We start from the raw sequence: 20400 nt of genomic DNA, 5'->3' as shown, positions 1-20400 counted from the left end.
GGTACGTACAAGTGCTGTTCGGCTCTCTTGGCTTCAGCCAGCACAATATCACCCCTTCAAGCCAGTGACCGAGGGAGGTGGTCATGTCCAGATTCTCTAACACTGACTCATTCTTAAGCTTCCTGTAGTCAGATCATTCAATCTGTTTTTACTGTTGTGATTATGAACCCCTGTATTGCTAGAAGTGCTACTCAAATAGACATGGATTCCTCTAAAAACTAAATGTCCTCAAACATAGCAAGATGACCACCATTTGGAAGACATGACAAGTTACATGCAATCCAAAAACATTTGCTCCTCAGAGCAAAATATTCTTTCCCTTAAAATGCAGGGCAGTCACTTAAAATAATCCTACTGATCCTCACATGTCAAAGCCAGATCTCTGCATATTAGTATGACCTTATACTGATAGGAATTCAGTCAGAGGGAAAGCAAGGAGGAAGAAATCCAGAAAGATTTTTCTAGATCCACCTACAATATTATTACTAGAGCTGGCCATAAATGTCTGGAAAGGAAAAAGTAGTTGCAATAAAAAGCACCTGAAGAAAGACACCAGAGCACATTTGGGGAAAATCTAAAAAGCAACTTGACAAGTTTTGTTTCTTTTTTCATACCACATGATCACTGTTGGTTTGTGAAAGTTCATTCTCCCATGTTCCTGCCATGAGGTCAGAACCCCTCACTTGTGAGCCCCCGTTCTCCTGACATAGATCTAAATTCAGCATTCCACCTCCCAAATAAAAATCAGAAGAAGAAAAAAAAACAGTTAAAGTATTTAATATTCAAATGACTAACCTGGCAAGAACCAAGTTAAACAGGATTTCACAATACTTCTAATACATTTAAAAGTTTCTCCTAGCATGAGAGCAGTTGTTTAAGGCTGTTTGTGCAAAGAACTTACAGAGTAATAATTTGCATTAAATGCACCTAAAGAATTGACAGAAGCCATGGTTTCCAGCCATGCCTGGATTTGCTGATCCCTAAATTTTCTAGAGAAGCGGTGGATTCTTCCTGACAACACTCTTGCTTTCCTTGTTGCCTATCCTAGGCTTCTGACTGCCCACAGACTGTCAGGAGTCCACAGCCAACAGGTAGAAAATCAGCGTGCTGAAATGATAGGTATAGGATAATTGCACAAATAAATAAATACCATATTATAGTGCTCAAGGCAACTACAGATCCATTTAAATTCATACATTTGTTTGAGGATTTTTGAAGACCTGAGTCCATTTCCTCTCCAAACTCAGGAACAAGGGCTCTTGTCACAGGTAACAAGAATGTACTTTAGTAATAGTTACAAGCCTCCAATTTGTAGCGAACATTATCTTCTAACTTGCATCTTACAGGCCTGAGTACGCACAACACGTTCTAACTGCTCCTTTGGAAATGACAACAAACAAAAACCTGTGACCTCCAGGAAAGTCAGAGTTGTGAAAAACCCTTTTCTAGAGTATTTGTTTCCAAGAGCCACCCTGTAATTATGCTAGATGGAGTTTATGCCAATCAACTAAAGAATAATTAGATTTGTCCATCTATCAACCCATGAAAGCTTTAAAAGCATAAACAGGTAATAAAGCGGTCCTTGGGGCAGCACACATTTCAGAACAGCAGGACAGGAATATCCAGACAAACTGAGCTAGAAAAGCAGATGGAGTCAGCAGGGGAATTTCATGGAAAATGGTGTTTGAAGAAGTGGTGGGAAGCCCCCCGTTCCCCCCCCCCCCCCCAACACATGCACAGAGCAGAGCTGATTATGATTGCAAGTGTCCAGTTGCAGGAACCCCCCCACATCACTGGAGCTGAAACTGCACCAGGTCATGAAGAAGACACAGAAGGCAGCACAAGGGACACTGGAATCAACGGGAACCTTACCCTTGGCACTAATGGCTTTGGGCAAAGCCTCTCGATGCATAATGGAGAGGCATGAAAAGAGTAGCTTAATGAAATAGTAGCTTGCTACATATGGACTGTTACATGGTCTGACAGGACAAAATATAAAAGAGCAATATCAGAACTTAATTCGTTCAGAGTGGAAATTACCCTAGAGACATCAAGTCCAGTAACACATAACTTCAATTAAAGAAAAAAAAAAACACAGTGTAATAAGACCAGCATTCTCCGAGGGCAAAATATCCCCCAAAACTATCACAGGAGGAATAAATTTATGAAAAGGAACAGGGGAAGGAGTTGTTAAACGAAGCAGACAAAAATCAGAGGCTCTGAAAAAAAAACTTAAAAAGAAAAGTTATTTTAAAAAGAAGTATGTTTTCCACACTGAAGATCTAGCTTGAACTGCAGACTAGAGGGTAAACTAGCAGATTACATGATGGGAGAAATTAAGAGAACCAAGAATGCGAGAAGAATCAAGAATATACCAAAGAGTTCCCCTTTGTGTTACTAAAAACCTGACTAGTTTGTAGCCTGTGAGAATCCATAAAAGCACTGAATAAAAATAAAATGGAAAAATGGTTTAAGTTAACATGCTATTGGCATCCACATAGGCTGAGAGGAGCATCATATCAACCACCTGTGACATGCAGGAGGCTCAACTAAGCAGTCTAATGGCTCCTTCTGAAAGTACACTGTATAAATCTGAAATTAAACAAAATAGAGAACTGCAAAGAAGCAGAGCGCCTTCCTTTACCACCTTGGCTGGAAAGATAGTTAATGCAGGCTTACTCTTTTCAAACAACAAGAATGCTACACAAACACAGATGTACTTGGACAATAAATTAAAGAGACTGGGATTTGGTATATTTAGCCATGAGTTCTGAAGGAAATTAAACAAAAATTGAACTTCTAGCCGTACACAAAGTTTGTATCAACATCACTTGCTACATCAGATAACTGAAAGGGAGTAAACACCAACTTTTCTCCTCTATAAAAATCTAGGGTTGATCCTGGGATTCACAGGTGAGTGATTTTCTGTACTATGAAGTAAACATCATAAATAAAACTGGAATACAGTCCCTCTCTCCAGACAGAGCAGGATGAGATTCAACCAATATTCCCCACCACTTGTGGAGAAGCGCATTTTCCTCCTGTAAGCTATTAGAGGATTTTGACCAGAGACCAACACAACGTATAACACAAGGAGCCCCAAGGTCTTATGAGGACATTGGAAAAGCCTCTGCTGCCTTTTCAGGGCAGAAGGGAAAGGCAAGGAAGCCCATTCCATCCCTCTGTAACCGATGCGTTTCTGTAACTCATCGCATTTCCTGCAAGCAGCCAGCACAGTCACTGCCCTGGCCACCAGCCAGGCTGCTCCTCTGACTCACTTTGCTGACACTTGGGCTCAACCTCCACACAAACCTGCTCTTACTTCCAGCTTTTCTTCTTGGTGGGTATTGTCTCCACCGCACAGGACACATCTGTCTGCTCCACTCCTGTGTTGCACAGATTGGGTATTACCAAAGCCGTAAATTGTAAATAGAAGGAATGAAACCTCAAGCATCCTCCCCTCCCTCCCATCCTGTACATGCGCTAGCGAGCACCTCCCCCCTTCTGCCACAAAGTCACAGACCACAGCGAGCCGGAGACGGAAGCACTAACCTGGTGAAATGGATGGACCTGTTTGCCCTCAGCTTTATAGAAGTAGCTTTACTACAAAAACACCTTGGCATGTAAGTGAGCAAAATAAACATGAAGCCTGTCTAATAGAAAACCCACAGCATCCTCACATTGTGCCTTGTGCTCCTCCCACCCCTATAACTCACCATATGTTTGTATCTTCACTCCTAGTAATTACATTTTAAAAAAGTACATTATATACAGCAACCTCTAGCTCAGACCAGCTGTTACTATCAGCATGACAGATTACACAGTTGATTTGCTTATATAGTTTTTATCCAGGACATTTACTTCATGGATGAGTGCTGCATGCAGGACATTAGCTGCTACATATATAGTCAAACTTAAAACTACAGTCATGATTATTAAAATAAAAAAGAAAGAAGAAGTGGGAAATACAAATTTCCAGTAAAATCAGCAGGGCTACAAAGACATCAGAACTCTCGAAGTGAAGCAAACTGGGTTTTGGAAGAAAGACATTAAATGTTCTTGCAGGAGCTTCAGTGGTTTATTTCCAGTATAAAAACTTAGTTTGCTAAAAGGAAAAAAAAAAGAAAAAAGAAAAGAAAAGAAAGAAAAAAAGATACATACCAGTGAAGCACTGAAGTCTTCCTTAAGAAGTGCTTCAGATTCCACCTCCTGAAAGACCAAATAGTATTTTCTTTATACATTTTGAAGAGTATATTGTGAAATACTACATCCCAAGCATGGACACATATTATGAATTTTTCATCATAATATAATACCCTCATTAACATTATTATCCTTTTCTGATATACTACCTTACCAATATCAGTAGCCTGAAGATTGTTGTATGGGCGGTGCACAGTTTTAACTGGTACCAAGACACACATGGCAGGAGCAAGACTTCATCCATGTACGCGCAGGGCTTCAGACTCCAGTGCTTTTTACGCCACCATCTCCCAATCCTGCTGGAATGCCTGAAAATTAACTGCCCACCTTCAATAAATCAGAAGGGTTGCTGCATTTCAGAGGGTCCACAGCCTGCTACACACTGAGGGGGTGAGAGAGGAAGGAAATACGACGGGAAATGCAAGGAAACCATAGAAGGTAGAAAAAGGTCAAACAAATCTATCCAGAGAGCTTTGGAAAAAGAAAAAGGGGAAAAGCTTTAGCAACAAAATTGTGCTGACTTTGTCACATTCAAGTTACTAAGCAAGTGAATAACAGAACTGAGAAAAATGCTTTGGGCCATATTTTCAACTAATGTAAAAGCAGCAGGAGCCCAAATTCTAAAGAGTTTCAAGGAGTTGGCTGATCAATAACTCATTAAATATTTTACAGTCTCCATGCAAGTTTAATTAATTTTTTTTTTTTTTTTTTTTTTGGTGTGTGTCCTTCAGCATTAATGAATCCTCAGAAAGAAATACGAGAAAAGAAAACATTTGTGGGAGTCACTTTAAGTTTTGCATTGCCTTGATCAAAAGCTTTCCTCTCTCGGTTTATAAGAAACTCTCAAATGGTAGTAATCCATTGGAATACAAGCAAAATTTATCATGAATTCTTATTTTTACTAACATGCCAATGTCCAGAGAATTTATAGGCATGCCCACTCAGGTGGGTTACATCAAAAGGAATGGACAGGATACAACAACTCTGGTGTTATCTACTTCCATGGATGTCACGTTCCAAATTTTTTATAATTTAATACTACAAACTGACTGTCATTCTTCATTGTTTTGCATTTTCATTTACATTTCTGCAAAGTGTGTGCTAATAGCAAACATAGTAAACCAGAGTTCTCCATCACACCCACTTTAAATTCATTTTATGATGTCCCTTGCTCTGGTAGTACAAAGCAGCTGAATATTTGGCATGTTAGAGAAATACACTGATAACACAGAATCGCCACACCAACTCTTCAGCAACCTCTGTAAGCTTCTTCGCAACCATGAGTGTAAAAGGACGCCTGTTCCTGGAATAACCACTTAGTAACAAGGAGAGTCAAGTATCCTTTAAAGCAACCTTTGGCCCTCAGCAGGTAGGAGGATCTAGTAACCCCCAGGAATGTTTCCATGCAGTCAACTCTTCTGCAATGAGTACTCTGCAATCAAAAGTCAGTCTTTATAGTGCTATAACAAGAGTCAAAGGCAACGGAGAACCTGGCTATGTTTCTGAGCTCAGAATATCCCAGCTTTATTTCTCTGTCTTCATTGTAGTGAGTGTCCTTCAGCAACAACTTCAGGATATTGCAGTTTAATAAATTCAACACAAAACTTCTCCACCAGCTCATTCTTCAGTTAAGTCCACATTTTATTTATGGTTTGCTGATGGTACTTCAATCAGATTTATATACATAATCTAAAACCTACATCAAAATCATTTTGACTGCTCTGAAGACCGAGAGAAATGACATGATTGAAGTTTTCTTCCATAGCTATATAGTAGTGTCTACATTCCAATAGCAGTTTTTTTGGTTCAGATTGCAGAAGTGCTCGGAAAGCCAATGCTAGACTTCTCACAGATTTGAAACGGCAGGGTTACATAGTTCTCTTTCAGCATTTCAGTCTTACACACAACCAAGGTAGCAAACATTTCTTACTAGATGAACAGTCAGGCTCATCAACAGAGTACTGGCTTTTCACATAATGGCAATCCTCCCTTTCTAACAACTCAACATGTCAAAATAGCTAGAAACAGAAATACCTCCCTAAAATTGCTTTATTTGAACAATATTTAGTTGCAAAAGGATTTTATGCTACTCCAGATGGGTAAGGAGGTAGCATGAGAGACTGAGTGTTCATGAAACCATGTGGTGACACCAGCTGAAAAATTTTGAGTTCCTTCATTTTAATGTAGGTAACAAACATATCCTTGGAATCATGTTTTAAATGAGTTCAGGCATCTTTTCTAATGGGAGGCAGATGCTGCCCTGTGCCCATCAAAGATTGCCTGACCAGATATTTCTGCACCTGTATTGGCCTGATACAGAAGAAGCTGTCATGCCATTAAAGCCACTCAGCAGCATGGCCCTGTAGTGGCTCTGCAATGAATGCCAAGAGGTAGAAAGTATTAACAGAACAAGCTTGTGAAGTCTCTCACTCAGCCCACTACCTGTATTATTTCCTCAGAGAATTCAACTTGGTAAAGTAATCTTAGAGGAGGAAAGTAACAGAAAATGCCTTACTTAGGTACTACCCAATGGACTTCCTGCAGATGGGATCCCGAGAACTTAATTCTTCAGTGGGAGCCTGTGTTTCAGAAGAGAGTTCACACCAGGAGGGCTCAAACTCCGCTGCTACCAGTGGAGCGAGAGCAGGCCGAGTGCACTCAGCATTTCCAGGTCCCAAGGGATCTGAAGGAGCACCGGCCTCTCCTCCTTCAGTGAGGAATTTCCATTTCCGCCATTCCACCTGTTCACTCGTCAGGACAGCTGGATAGAATTTGTGAAGATCATATTAAATCGTGTTTAGAAGTCTTGGTCTTTATGTTTCTAGGCTTTTGAATTTGCTTCCAGGACTTCTAAGGCCTCAAGCACCTATATGTATTTAAATATTATCAAATATACTAGGAAGTCGTAAATCGGCCTTCTTTTCCAAAGCAGAGATTCTGGCTAGATCTAGGTAACATTTCTATTCACCAGTAGAAACTAGCTGTTCAGGACAGAAAACAAAGACAAACAAAAACCCCAATAAGCTACAATCTATTTGAATTCACGACTACCATCAGTAGCATGAAAGTATTACATCCCAGGTAAGTTTCTACGATTTAAAAGATAATAAATCCCACCTCGTCAACAATGTGGCTGCTGCTACTGCGCTGCAAGAGGCTCCATTTTTAAGAGCCAAGTAGCCTGGTAAACATTGTTCTTTTGTAGTAACTACTAGCAATACATCAGATGTGGTAGAAAAGGAGTTTAAAAAAATCATGGCAAGTGAAAGGATTTGATTTTAAGACAATTAATACAAAAATATTAAATAGTACATGATCCTGGCAATCCAGAATGAGAAACTTGGTAAGAAAGAATGATAAGGAGATTTAGAAGTGATGGACAGGAACTGAGCAGCATTTCAGTGAAATAAAGCTACAAAAAAGGCCAATACATCAAAAAGCTCCATCCACCGAGGTATTATTACAGAAAAGGAACGTAACTCCCCTCTTAATGGCTCAGGTGAAACCACACTTGTAAAGCATTCATTCAGTCCTGGTCTTTTTATAAACAGAAACAGCACATCATGACAAGAAAAATGGAAATGAGGATTAGGGAACTAACTTATGCGGGAAAAACAAACACTTAAATATTTTGTTCTGGTAAGGACTAAAGGAGACAGAACTACAAATGCATCAGGAAGCCATAAACTATGCAGCTGACACTGCTTAGGATAATGTAACAGAAGCTACTGGAGAACAGTTGTAAATTAAAAATAAAAATTAACATTATTAGACATTTAAATAGTAGACTGACAGAGAGAGGGAGAAAATGATCTGATTTTCCTCTGGACTGCTTTTCTATGGCTAGATTTTGCAGGCGATTTTAAGACTTGTTTACTATTCCCCTTGAATAATGAAAATGGGGATGGGAGGTCAGCTCAACATTAAAAACTAGAGGACGTTTGCACATTATTTTGACCATTGAAGGATGACACTATCATTTTATAATTGTGCTAATGTAATTAAGGCTATACTTCATTTTTCTAAGCAAAGAATTAGCCTAGAGATCAATTTGTTACAAAAAAAAGTGGCTTTAATGGAATTCTAAAGCTAAAAAATGTAAGTTGGGTATTTAAAATCTGGTGAAAAGTTAGCCCTTATTCAGGAGAGTGTTTTTCTCCCTCAGAAATTGGTACACCTGTGCTTCTTTTAATTACTTGCAAGTAAGTGTAAACAAAGCAAATGAATTAGCTTTCTTTTGTTCCACCCTGTGATTTATGTGGGCTGATCCACACATCAACTTCAACGCAACTGTGCTATGACATTAATAGGACCCACACAAACCCCATTGAAGTCCATGGATCCAATGGCAATCACAGCCTTCATTGTCAAATCAGATTACAGGATCAGGATCTCTGACAGATTCCAGCACCTAAAAGTTTGCACTTCTGTGAGCAGCCTATTATAATAGTCTACTATAATGGATTCTACAGGGCCAGGACTGAACAGCTTCTCTTGTAAAAACAACAACAAAAAAACCCAACCAACCAACCAAGCTATCTGACGTTTTGAAACAGTTAGTTGAAGGGAAATTTTTATAGCTTAAAAATAAAAGTACATTTATAGTATGAACCTTAAGAAGTTACATAGTGTAAAAAGTGACAGTGCTCAGACTGGATTAAAGCCCTTCTAGTACAGTAGGATTTGCTAGTCTAATGAAGGGAGAGCCTCAGCGTAAACTAATCTACGAGCACGGCAATCTCCCAAGACCAGTACAAGGAAGGCGTAATAAACACCCTTGGACAGTATCAAGGGCAAGCACAGGGTGTTGCTTGGGCTGCTGCTGCATAGCACCCTGTGACTCTATGGTCACTACAGCCATAGTGACCGACTCTAGTTGCAAATCAGAAGGAAAACACAGAGCTTTAACAAGCGCTATTTGCTGCTGTCTTCCCCATGAGATCACTTGTGAAAGGAACAGAAATCATACAGAAGGATACAGCTAGATTTCCTTCACCCCATTTTCTTTCAGTTTATTATAGTACCTTTGCACAGCATGCAGCATCTACAAGATGTTTGCTACTCCTCCCCCAGACTCTTTTGCCTTGCTCTAGATAGAAGGTTTTAGGTTTAGACTTTATTTCCAAGATGTCATGGCTGTGGGAAAAAGGATAGCATGAACATGGAGAGCACAGTAGATGAGATGGTGAATGCAAATCACTGTTGTCCTGGTTCAAGGCATTACACTGTCCTGGAGCAGGGCCACAGCTGATAGGGAACTCCCCTACCTAAGAAACGTGAAGTCAAAAACAGCGGTTCACCCTCCCCAAAATGAAGGGATGAGTCTTTCACCAGAGGAGTGAATTTGCTTTCAATGTGGACTTGCAAGTGTGGGCTAACAAGATTTAACTAAAATACTTAAATGCTTAACTCTTTACTCTGCGAATTTCCTAACATGACACTTCTTCCTTTAATTTATATATTTAGTCTTTATCTTTTTTTCTCCCATTTGTTTTAAGTTAATACCAGCACTGAAAGCCTCACTGTAATGCTTGTAACTGAAATACATGTCAACAAAAACACTGAGCCATTTTGCCTCAACATAGTTATCAGCATTTCTGGCAAGACTCGGAGGTAGACAAAATTTATTGAAACCAAAAAGTGAAGTAAATTGCTACAGCAGCCAATTTTTGCCCATTTAGCTTTGGCAGAATGGCTAATCTTGTTCTTTCCTGGAACTTAAGAAATATGTATAAAGTTTTGGAACAGTAAGTGCTTTCCCATGGTATATATGCTGAAACACACAAGCTAAGCACAATGAAGTGGCTGAGAAGGCATAACAATAATTACCTTAACATAATTTTCTCATGCTGTCTCAAAGTCAAGATTCACTCTGAAAATTAGTATGAAACGGCATTGCGGGTTTTCATTTCTTTCCAGCTCAATTTCAGCAAGATGCACTATTTTTTTTTTAAAAAAAGAGAGGTCTTAAGTTTTCAGGGCTGGCAGTTAGTAGGGAAAATACTCTGAGAATTTCCAAGTCAAGCTGAGATCTTTTCTGTTTGTGCATCACCACAAAATCAGATTCGGCAAGTCAAGTAAGATTTCACTGAATGCTCTGCTATCCCATTTTTGTCAAAGGGACAACACAGGTGTAGCTGACCAGCTGTGACTGAAAATGAGTACACCTATGGATGCACAAATAGTAACAGACTTCCTTGCATACGTGGCTGTACTCATTTTGCAACACTAAAAGCAGCAAGTGTTAAAAAACTTATTCTAGTTGCTAAACAACAATCCAAATGTACAGAGGGAGAAATTCAGTTTAGTAAGGTTATAGATTTCTCCCCACACCACACAGTAACCACCATGTAACATCACCTATGAATGCTGTTTCTAGGCATTTGATTTACATTGTCAAGAACATGAGAAATTGCTTTATTATTTATTGGCTCATTTTATGGAAGACCAAAGATTCCCTAATAACTGTTTTAAACAGAAAACAGGACTGAAATTAGTAATGGGGGGGGGGGGATTAAATCTTTAGGCACTTTAAGGACTACTACTTTAACGTGTGCCATCAACAATGAGGTACTGTGTATCACCTGAAAATGACCACTGCTGTAATGCTGTGACAGTAACACGCACATGAAACTTTTCGCTTGTACAACAGTTGTTAAATACAATTTAAAATTGTTTGGCCCAGAGCAAAGAAAACATTGCACCTTTTACTGTAGCTATCTGTTGAAAAGCAGCAGCTGCAACAAACGACACAGGCTATCCTTCTTCCAAGTCACAAAGGGGCACAACACTCAACTTGCCACCTGAAAAGTAATCGCCACAGCACTCACTCTCAATTCAGGGGCAGGGAAAAGAGTCACAGCCTTAAAATGTCACAGGTTTTACATGTCTCTACAATCATCGCACTATTAAAAGCAAACACATTTGGCAAGGCTGAACTAGCACATTATATATTTTACCTATATAGTAAAAAATACATAATAATCACCTCTGAGATAGCTTGTTTAACAATTACTGGTCCAAATAAATATGAACTATTTCAACTTGAATACTCAGGCTACTACTTCTGAGTTAAAATTTCCAACAAGCATCCCCAAAAATAAATGGGAAAACCTTACCCAAATTTAGTAAGTCCAGGTAAAATGGTGTTACTAAAAAACTATGAAAAGATCTGAAATAACTTGAGCACTAGAGAAAACATGGAAGCATAGAAGTGATCATTGCTACACAGCATATTCAAAAATCTTCTCTGTCCTTTCCTTATCACACTAAATGCATAAGAATGCACTTGCGATTTTTCCTTTGTTCATCTCAAAACTACAGACCTTTAATTTGATAAGCAGCTTTGTTTCTATCAACTCATTTGTAAAAAAAAACCATCAAGCTTGTGCTCATTAAATATATATATGTATATATAAAAACATACAAAAAGTACAAGATAAATCACATTAAGAAACTTTTACAGTGTAATTGTCCTGATTATTTTATTCTTAAGGGCCAAATTTTTTGTGCACAGAATCTCAATGTGACTGATGTTCCAGAATTCAGCATAGTGCCACTGCACAGAATTCACCTCTCTGTGCAGTTCATTAAAAAACAAAAACAAAAAAACCCAAAACAACACACACCACAGGACAAAACATTCTTCTTAAATCAAATTCTATTTGTGAATTCAGCAAAATAATTTCTATAAAATAAAACAGCAAAATATTTAAATAGTATAGGGTGGGCTGTATCTGTTTTGCAGGGGTATTTGGTTTTTAGACAGGTTCCAGAAAAATTACACACATTCAAGTTACCAATTCTCATTTAAATACAGTATTTACTGATGCGTTTCTTGAAGTCTTTAAACAAATGTTTATTCTGGAATAGAGATACCTCAGAATTGTACTTGACTAACCAGTAGTTTCTTTTATAATTAAACCCTGCTTCTAATGTTAAGATTTCCTGTATAATGGATAAAGAGCTAAGACAATTCTTGCTTTCAAGTAGAACTGTGAACGAGCAGAAAACCAGCAAGTTAACTTGGTGCAGTGGCACTCACAAGTACTGTGTGATTTTGTTGACTTCCGCTTCACTGGGATGCAGTAGAAGGAAAGTGTTAGAAGTTTATCTAATAAGCTCTACCAAAGAAACAAAACAAGCACACCAAATACAGTCTATTATGCTCCAGGCATCCTGGCATAGCAAATTTTTGCATATTTGTTTTAAATCTTTTAAATTCCTATTACTGAAAACTAAGTGTTCTTTATCCCACCCAGAGACAGAACTGTCAAACATCAGATGTGAGGAACATATGTGAAACTGAAAACCACTTGTTTGTCACATTTTCCCTCCCCATTTTATAGTCTAGGTGTAAGAAGAAAAAGTTCTGAGCAATACAGTTGTCACATTGGGACAACTGCTGTCACGTTCCCCCCCACCCCCATTGGCTACACTAACTTGGTGTGAAGCCATGCTAAATGTTACAGCATAACTATAGCTTCAAAGTGATTAACCTAATACCAGAATGAAAAAGGCAATGAAAAAAGATCTAGAAACAATGTTACATCACCAATTTTCCACATCAACCAAATAATTAAAAGGTTACCAGCCATTACGTTGCTCATAGTAAAATCGACTTCAGTGGCAAAGAATTAACATGAAACTATTTTTGTGGTTGACATGGATAGGCTTTTTCATAAAGGAGTTGATCCAACTGCCGTGAGGCAGGCAACACTGGTTGCAGAGCGCAGCAGATATATCAAGAAATTATTTTTTGTTTTTGTAGATCTGTGAGTCTCATCAAGACAAAAAAAAAAGTTTCTTGCTTAAGAATTAACAGTCAAACATTAATATACTATATACACCTTTGCCATTTACACATTAGCATCAGGCCATTTATTACAAAACACTATACACTTTCCACTGCAGGCGGGTTATATATTGACAGCAATTTTCTGCAGATAAGACAGTGAATAGACTCTCCACTCCATGTTGATTAGGAATAGTTTTTCTAGTTTTAAATATTAGCCAGACACAGAGAAAGGTTGGACTGTAAGGCCTGGGTGCACAGTCTTGATGGAGCAAGGTAATTGATTATGTGCATTTCACTAATCTTTTGTTTGAGGCGGGGAAACTTCTTCACTGCCTTCATAATTTTCTTGTGCTCGTTGGCCAGTTCGCTGAGGGTTGTTCATATGATGTGCTGCCGGGCCTGTATATGGCTGTCCATGCACGTGGTTATTCTGTAATAAAGCATAAACATTTTGAAGGGACATCAAACTTGTGGACTGCTTCCTAACAAGTTATTTGAATTTGCCCTTTGCATTCAAGCTATTGAAAATATCCCTAAAACACATTGAATCTTGTGTAGTAATAACTGTATGAACATACATCACTGTTTCTTCATTCCTGTGAATTACATCCTTCACTTACCTTTTTAATTTCACAAAAGTAAAAAAACCTTTGAACTCGCAAAGATAAAAGGATTAGCTAAATAGTAATTTCACCTTTTGAATAACAAGCATTTACATGCAAAGCAAAAGCAGCAAGAAAGAAAAAAGCAAGAAAGAAAAGAGGCTGCCTACGTGCTGCAAACATTAAATTGTGCACCTATTTTAAACAACAGACTCAACTAGTTGATTTTTTTCCCTAAAACATTGGAAAAACATTAGAGAAAACATACCTGCATTTATGTAGCATATTTTAATTTTTAAGAGGGCAAATTTTAAAGTTATACAACTTAATAAAATCTAGACCAGTCCTTTTCTCCAGATGCTCTGTCCCAAAATAGTACAATTTAAAAATAATCACACACACATCTAGCAAATGACATCATCTTATCTATGTTGTTGTTCTGCAGAGTTTGACCAATTGTGGAGAAACTAGGAACACAACAATTGTGTGTGTTAGTGAGAAATACCACCTATTGCAAGAAAGTGAACACATCACATGGGTAACGGTGAGGTTATGATATGTGTCTGAATTCCAAAGGAGTGGGAAGATCTGCCTGACTTACCAACTGCTCTGCTGAGAACATCAAGTGAGGAAAGCAAGATGAAGAGGATATGGGTTTGGGCAGGAAAGGAAATTAAATTAGCAGATTCAGAATATATAAAATGAATTGGAACAAAGAAAAGAAAAATGGCAACTGAATAGGGGATTTATAAATTTAGTCAATTCATTCAAAAAAAAAAAATTCTGGTATGATTTCTTTCAAATATGGCTTTCCACTAAAAGATGTTAACAAAGCAGCCATTTAACCTAAAATAGATTTAAATTTTATATGTATTTATGATTTGAAGATCAGTGTTCAAAGGACAAGTTTTATATAAAACGAACACATCCATTTTTTTATGAAGGTCTTCCAAACACTCAAATTGAAAAATCAGGTCTTGAGGTCTTATTCTACCATTAAAAAACAAGAAAGCAACTCACAAAATAAAGTACTTTTCAATGTAAAAAAAATATGACTGAATCAAATTCAGTGTGTACTAGCCTGGGATGACATCTGCTCTCCCCTGCATCCATGGATGGTTAATCCCTGATCTGGTAACATTAAAATTCTCACATTAAAATTCTCATGGTGAAACTGTTCCTGGCAAAGTGGAGCTGAATCTTTATCCTCATACCTTCAGGTGAGGTATTTCATAACAACATGCTTCTGGCTAAATGTTTAGAATTTAAGTTAGCCTGAATGCTTAAAAAAACAAACAAACAAAAAAACCCCAACCCCCAGCAAACTTGGGCTAAGCATAAATGGTCAAACTCTGAGCTCTTTACCTGTTGATACTGGGAACCAGGTGAATGGGGATACAGTGGGGCGTCTTCAGGTGGAGAAGACTCATGTTCATCTGGGGCATCAGGATCATCTGGTTCCTGAAGTTGGAAAAAAAATTCAATTTGCTTAGGTAAAATGTGCACTGATTATTCTACCCAGAACCAATTCTATCTGTAAGTGGTATTTTCAAGCATACTCGGACAAAAATTATTTCCCCTACATCATCTTAAAAGAACAATAATAACCTGCAGTTTGTATTGGGCTACATAAGAATTTTCTTACAATTGCCATATAATTGAAAAAAAACAGACCTTTTATCCATTCATAGTCTACTTTAACTGGTCAGTTTCAATTCTATACTGATAATTCTGTAAGGGACAGATGTCCACATAAACAGTAACAAAAGTGGGGAAAAAAAAAGGGACTATACAATTGAAGTCAATGAAAGTACTCATACATAAATCCATATTTATAAAATACTCATAAAATTGCTACCTCTGTAATGAATGGAGACTAAGATTAGCTATTTACAGAAGCATTTTATTTTACTTTTTACCAGGTGTCAAATTAATTCTTTACCTCCTCTGGGCAGAGTTCACAAGCTTTTGCAAGAGTCATTCTAGCACTGTGTGATCTCTCTAGGAAGTAGCCATTTGATGTTTCATTGCTTTGTACTGGTGGAGACCAATTATTATAGGTGTATTGGGGATTGCCAGTGTATGGTCTACGCTCAAGCTCGTCTCCAAGCCATTCTACTGCCCAGGTCCATTTTCTCTTCAAATCTCCATTGCTCTGCAGATGGAAAATTAACACATCATAATTATTTTCTTTATTCTGAAAAATACAAATATTTTCTTCTTCCTATACATCAGCCCTCATAGCACAGACCATCAACTGTATATGCTGCTGTTTGAAGCACTTTCTCGTTTTCCCTCAAATATCCTTTTTACTCAAGGAAAACTTGAAATCCAAAAGGAAGTCCATGGGGATTTGCAGTAGCAGCAGTTTGCAGTTACGTCACACAATCACAAATGCTCTCAATGCTACATATTGACTTTCTGGTATAGGAAGGTCCAAATGAGTTTCACTTGGAAGTGGTAATTCATCAAGTCAGTGAAAAGTGGATAATGTTTTCTACACGGAACTGGAAAAAAAGCAGCAAGAGCCAGAGTGAAAGGTATCACCTGAAGGATCTGGTAGGCTACAGGACAGTTGCTGAAGAGAGCTACCATGCACTTTATACACTGATAAGCTCTTTTCTGATAATGGTTCTTAGAGCGCTGAATGGTGTCAAATAGTCCATCCCTGTCATCCGGGATTCCCTTAAGTGCATTGTGAATCCTGCAAACAAGAATTTAAAGAGTTAGAATTTTAGTCTTTAAATTAAGGCTTCAGTTACAGTGTAATTAGAAACAGGATGACCTGTATAGTGAATATTCTGATTTTGATAACAGATATTTTTAACAGAAAAACTAACTTGACAGAATGCAGGCATAATTTATAGTTTTAGCATAACATTTGGTAATGTTTAAGCATGTCGGTTTTTTAAACCTCCTGAATGAGATATGATTAATCCTAGTCACAGAAATCAAGCTTAACTGGTGAATTTTTCATTTCTGAGCAACTGCATTTACAGAATTGATTTTTTAACATGATAGGTCCCTATAGAGTTGGAATAGTTAAATCTTCAATAGAATGGTTACTTACCTTATAGTTATGGTTCCCCAAGATACAGTTTTTAAATGCAGTTCTTCTGAAGATATACATATACGTGCATGGGGATAAGGGACTTGGGCATTCATTGGAACTAAACACACTCTCTATGCCTTTTGCTCTTGAATGGGGGGGGTAGAGGAATTGGTTACCATCCTCAAGTTCTTGCATGATTTCAGAAATCCACATACTTTTGGCTTTGAAAAAAATCAGAGAGGACGCCAAGGAATCTACACTGACAGCATCTCAGAGAACTACATTTGTTGTAGGAAAAGTAAATACCCTCTTTTCCTTAAGTCTCTGGCAACAATCAACAAACAGTCTCCAGGTAGCTGACAACCTAGGCTCCACCTGGAAGTGACGATGAGCTTCGCTTCAGTGGATTTAACCTAATAGTACTTGTAAAACTATTATCCCCAAACTTGTACTTGCAGTAGTCAATTCACGAAAAATTGACAAGAGAGGGTCTGATGCCAAAGAACAGCTATAGTTATTAGTAAGAGAATAAAAGGAACATTGAAGGACGCCCACTGTTTAAGACCCCATGGTGCTGATTTTCTGCGAGACAATGCAGTTGGAAGGGATTACTATTTACTACAGACAGTTACTATCTGTTTTTTAAAGAGTAGAGAAAGATCACTAGAACTCTTATCATAGCAAAACTAAGAACAGGACAGAAAGCACTGCTCCAAGCTACTGCCAAAAGTGGCAGCAAGAAATCAGAGGACAATTGCAGTTTACTCCTTTATGCCCCTCTGCTGAGGGCAACCCAGATCCAATGAAAAAGCCATTCCAAAATGCTCAACTCTCCCCACTCCCCCAGACACAAGAAATTCAGTGTTTAATTTCTTACTGTTTGAAAAGCACTATCCTAAATACAGACACTTCTATGATCTCTAACCTGCATTTCCAACGCAAAATAATATTTTATTTTACTTCACACCTCTTCAATTATGTGCGTCCTCCAAGTGTTCTGTAGACTTAAGACACCTTATGTAGCAGGAAGAAAATATACGCAAACCACATTATATATGCAAGTGTTACCAAAACTGAAAAGCCTGCAAAGAGTATTCTCTTCCTTTACCTAAGTTATAATTCCTATAAAGAAAACAAAGAAGTCCCTTCAATTCAGTCCTCAGATTTTGGAACATGACAACCATCATCTTTGAGAGTATCTTCTAAAGTCTGGGCAACTGAGGAAATTGTAAGAGTCCAGTCTACTTCTACAGGGAATATTTATCATTTCCCTCCTTACTGCTACAGTCAGTTTTCACTAAGCAAGAGTGCTCTTACCCTAAGTATTTTAAATGTTATATGATTTAGTAAATTGCCTATAATCACAAATTAAGAAACAGAGGTATTTTGAAATATTGCCAAGTAGCATGTCTACATTTATTTTGTGATACCTCATCTACTTCGATATAAAACTTCTGAGGAACTGGCTATAAGCTTTCTTGCAAATAGTCAATATTTGCAACAATTGCTTTTTTTTTAAATTTCAACTTTCAAAATCCTTATTCTCTCGACATATGAAAATTAAGCTTGAACCCTGAGGATTATTTTAAAGGTAAAATTATACAGAAGTGTCACATAGAGAATATTTATTTCTATGAAACATGCAATACTATGCTCCCAACTTCACAATACATCTGTATCTTGGTATCACTCTTATGACTGTTCATGCTAGTAGAACCAGGCTATCACTGGATCCTCTTTAATGAGATGTTTACAAGATTCAATTTGAGCAACTTGCAGTAAATACCAATGAGTTCAGCTTAACCAGCACGTTTGTGAAAATTTCTCTTTTATATAAAAAATCTTGAGTTTACAGGACTGAGAGGCAATTTCTCAATAGTAAGGAAGGCAGAGGTAAGAAACTGTAGATCTAAGTTGTCTCAAAAACTGAGATTAAAAATTGGAAAAATGTTTTATCTCTGTATTTTGATCAAAAATAGATTTTAAACAATGGTCTTGAAAAGGATTAGCAACAGAATCACTGGGAAAGCCAACTGTACAGACACAGTAATCTTGAATTATAAAAAGACAGGTAAATACTAACCTGTGAGTTTGCCAAGAGTCCTCAATTAGTAAGATTTGCAGAAGCAGATCCAAATAAGGTCGAAGCTCGTATGTATATGAATATGCAACCTTAAACAAAAATGCAGAGAATGCAAGAAAGTATTTCTTTAAGGCATACAGATTACATGATGCAATACAAAAATACAGTTGCTTGAAGTGAAGTTTGCTGTTTTAGCACAGGGAATTTAAGGAAAACTTTGAGATACCACAAACTTTTGCTATATTAAAAACAACAATAACAAAACCCACCACCCTGACACTACCAACATTTTTTTAAACCAGGTTTTGTAAGACAAAATATTTTCTCATGAGTTTAACAGAATTGGTCTGAAACCCTCAACATGAGGTACTAGAGAAGCAACCTTGAAAAATACTTTCAGAAAAGCAAAATTATGAAATAGCATTTTCCACAGATATTGCTACTTCTAGACAGTAAGTCCAAAGGTTATCCTGGAATGCAAAATAAATGGCTAAGTGAACTAACAGTAAAGCAATTTTTATTAAGATTCTTTCAAATGCTACCAAAAAAAACCCCAACAAACAAAAAACCCACAACACCACAAAAATGTGATGTTTACATGGGGGGGGACCCCAAACCCACAACAGACTAATTTATAACAAGCCATCCAGATTTAAAAACCCTTTTATTTGAAGTGGCAAAACGTGGCTAACCTTGCACAGAGTACAAAGGAAAAACAACACAGTACAAAACAAGATTCCTTCTTGAGCCTAAAGCCAAGTATGTTTTGTAGACTTGTAAAAGGGGACCTTATAAACATATTCAAAATAAATGCAAGGGAGATCTTAAGAAATGATTCTAACTTTCTGTGTAACGAAAGGAGCTCTTTTATGGACAGTGACAGAAATGCTGAAGGTAATGTCCTTGCAATACATAAAGGCCAGCCTGGTCTACTACGTTCCATCCTTAACATTGCCTTCCTAACTCATAAAAGCTTAACTGCTTTCCTAAACTCATAAAAGGACTTCTCATAATAGCCTGGTATGAATGTATAGAACCAACAGTGAGAAGCCTAACAGACGATGATACCTTAAGGAAAGTTTATCAAATACCTGCTCAACTTTTAATATGACAACATTTCTATTGCACCACACACATTTAAATCCCCATCTTCTTCCTAGCTTTTTATTTTTACCTGCCAGAGAAGTTCACTGAGGACAGTGGAAGAGAACTGAGGATTCTCCCAACAGCAGAAACGAAGCAGCTTGATAGTCTCTTCTGAATTGCTACAATCTTCAATAATTTTCTTCACATAACTAGTTCGCACAAACAAGATGTCTGCTACGTTCTGCTGAAGTGCCATTATAGGTTGAGATAAATTAGGATCACCATAAGGGTTGGCAAGTGGGGGATTACCTAGAACAAGCAATTATTACTGATGAAAAGGTACTTAAATACTTTCAGTGTAGAGACAACAAAATGTAAGTTGCTGTAACTCATCAATAAAAAACAGACAGAAGAAAACTTGCAACAGTCAATTTGCTTTGAAAAATATTATGGTATGGAATAACTGAATCTTCTGCTTGCAAAGCTTGATACTTGCCACCTGAGTGAGCTACTTCTCAGTTAAGAGAGGGAGTGCAGCGACAACCAAAGCAGAACAGCTGTAGATATGTTCATATGC

The 20400-nt window shown here is 37.6% G+C and overlaps 1 protein-coding gene across 2 annotated transcripts in view; it reads right to left on the bottom strand.

Annotated features, from left to right (window-relative positions):
- Positions 1 to 11845: 11845 nt before the first annotated feature.
- The window catches only part of USP9X (ubiquitin specific peptidase 9 X-linked), a 110557-nt gene continuing 102002 nt past the window's right edge, over positions 11846 to 20400 (bottom strand). For both annotated transcript variants that reach the window (XM_067297797.1, XM_067297801.1), the window contains exons 40-45: positions 19912 to 20132; positions 18738 to 18826; positions 16150 to 16306; positions 15545 to 15757; positions 14968 to 15063; positions 11846 to 13430 (exon numbers count right to left, since the gene is read on the bottom strand). In XM_067297797.1, the coding sequence (XP_067153898.1) occupies positions 13296 to 13430; positions 14968 to 15063; positions 15545 to 15757; positions 16150 to 16306; positions 18738 to 18826; positions 19912 to 20132 (911 nt within the window). In that variant the 3' untranslated portion in view covers positions 11846 to 13295. The remainder of the gene's footprint in view (positions 13431 to 14967; positions 15064 to 15544; positions 15758 to 16149; positions 16307 to 18737; positions 18827 to 19911; positions 20133 to 20400) is intronic.

The sequence above is a fragment of the Apteryx mantelli genome, chromosome 1, assembly GCF_036417845.1.
Source record: "Apteryx mantelli isolate bAptMan1 chromosome 1, bAptMan1.hap1, whole genome shotgun sequence".
Classification (NCBI taxonomy): domain Eukaryota; kingdom Metazoa; phylum Chordata; class Aves; order Apterygiformes; family Apterygidae; genus Apteryx; species Apteryx mantelli.
Note: the sequence above shows the minus strand (reverse complement) of the source record. Positions and strands in the feature narration are given on the sequence as shown.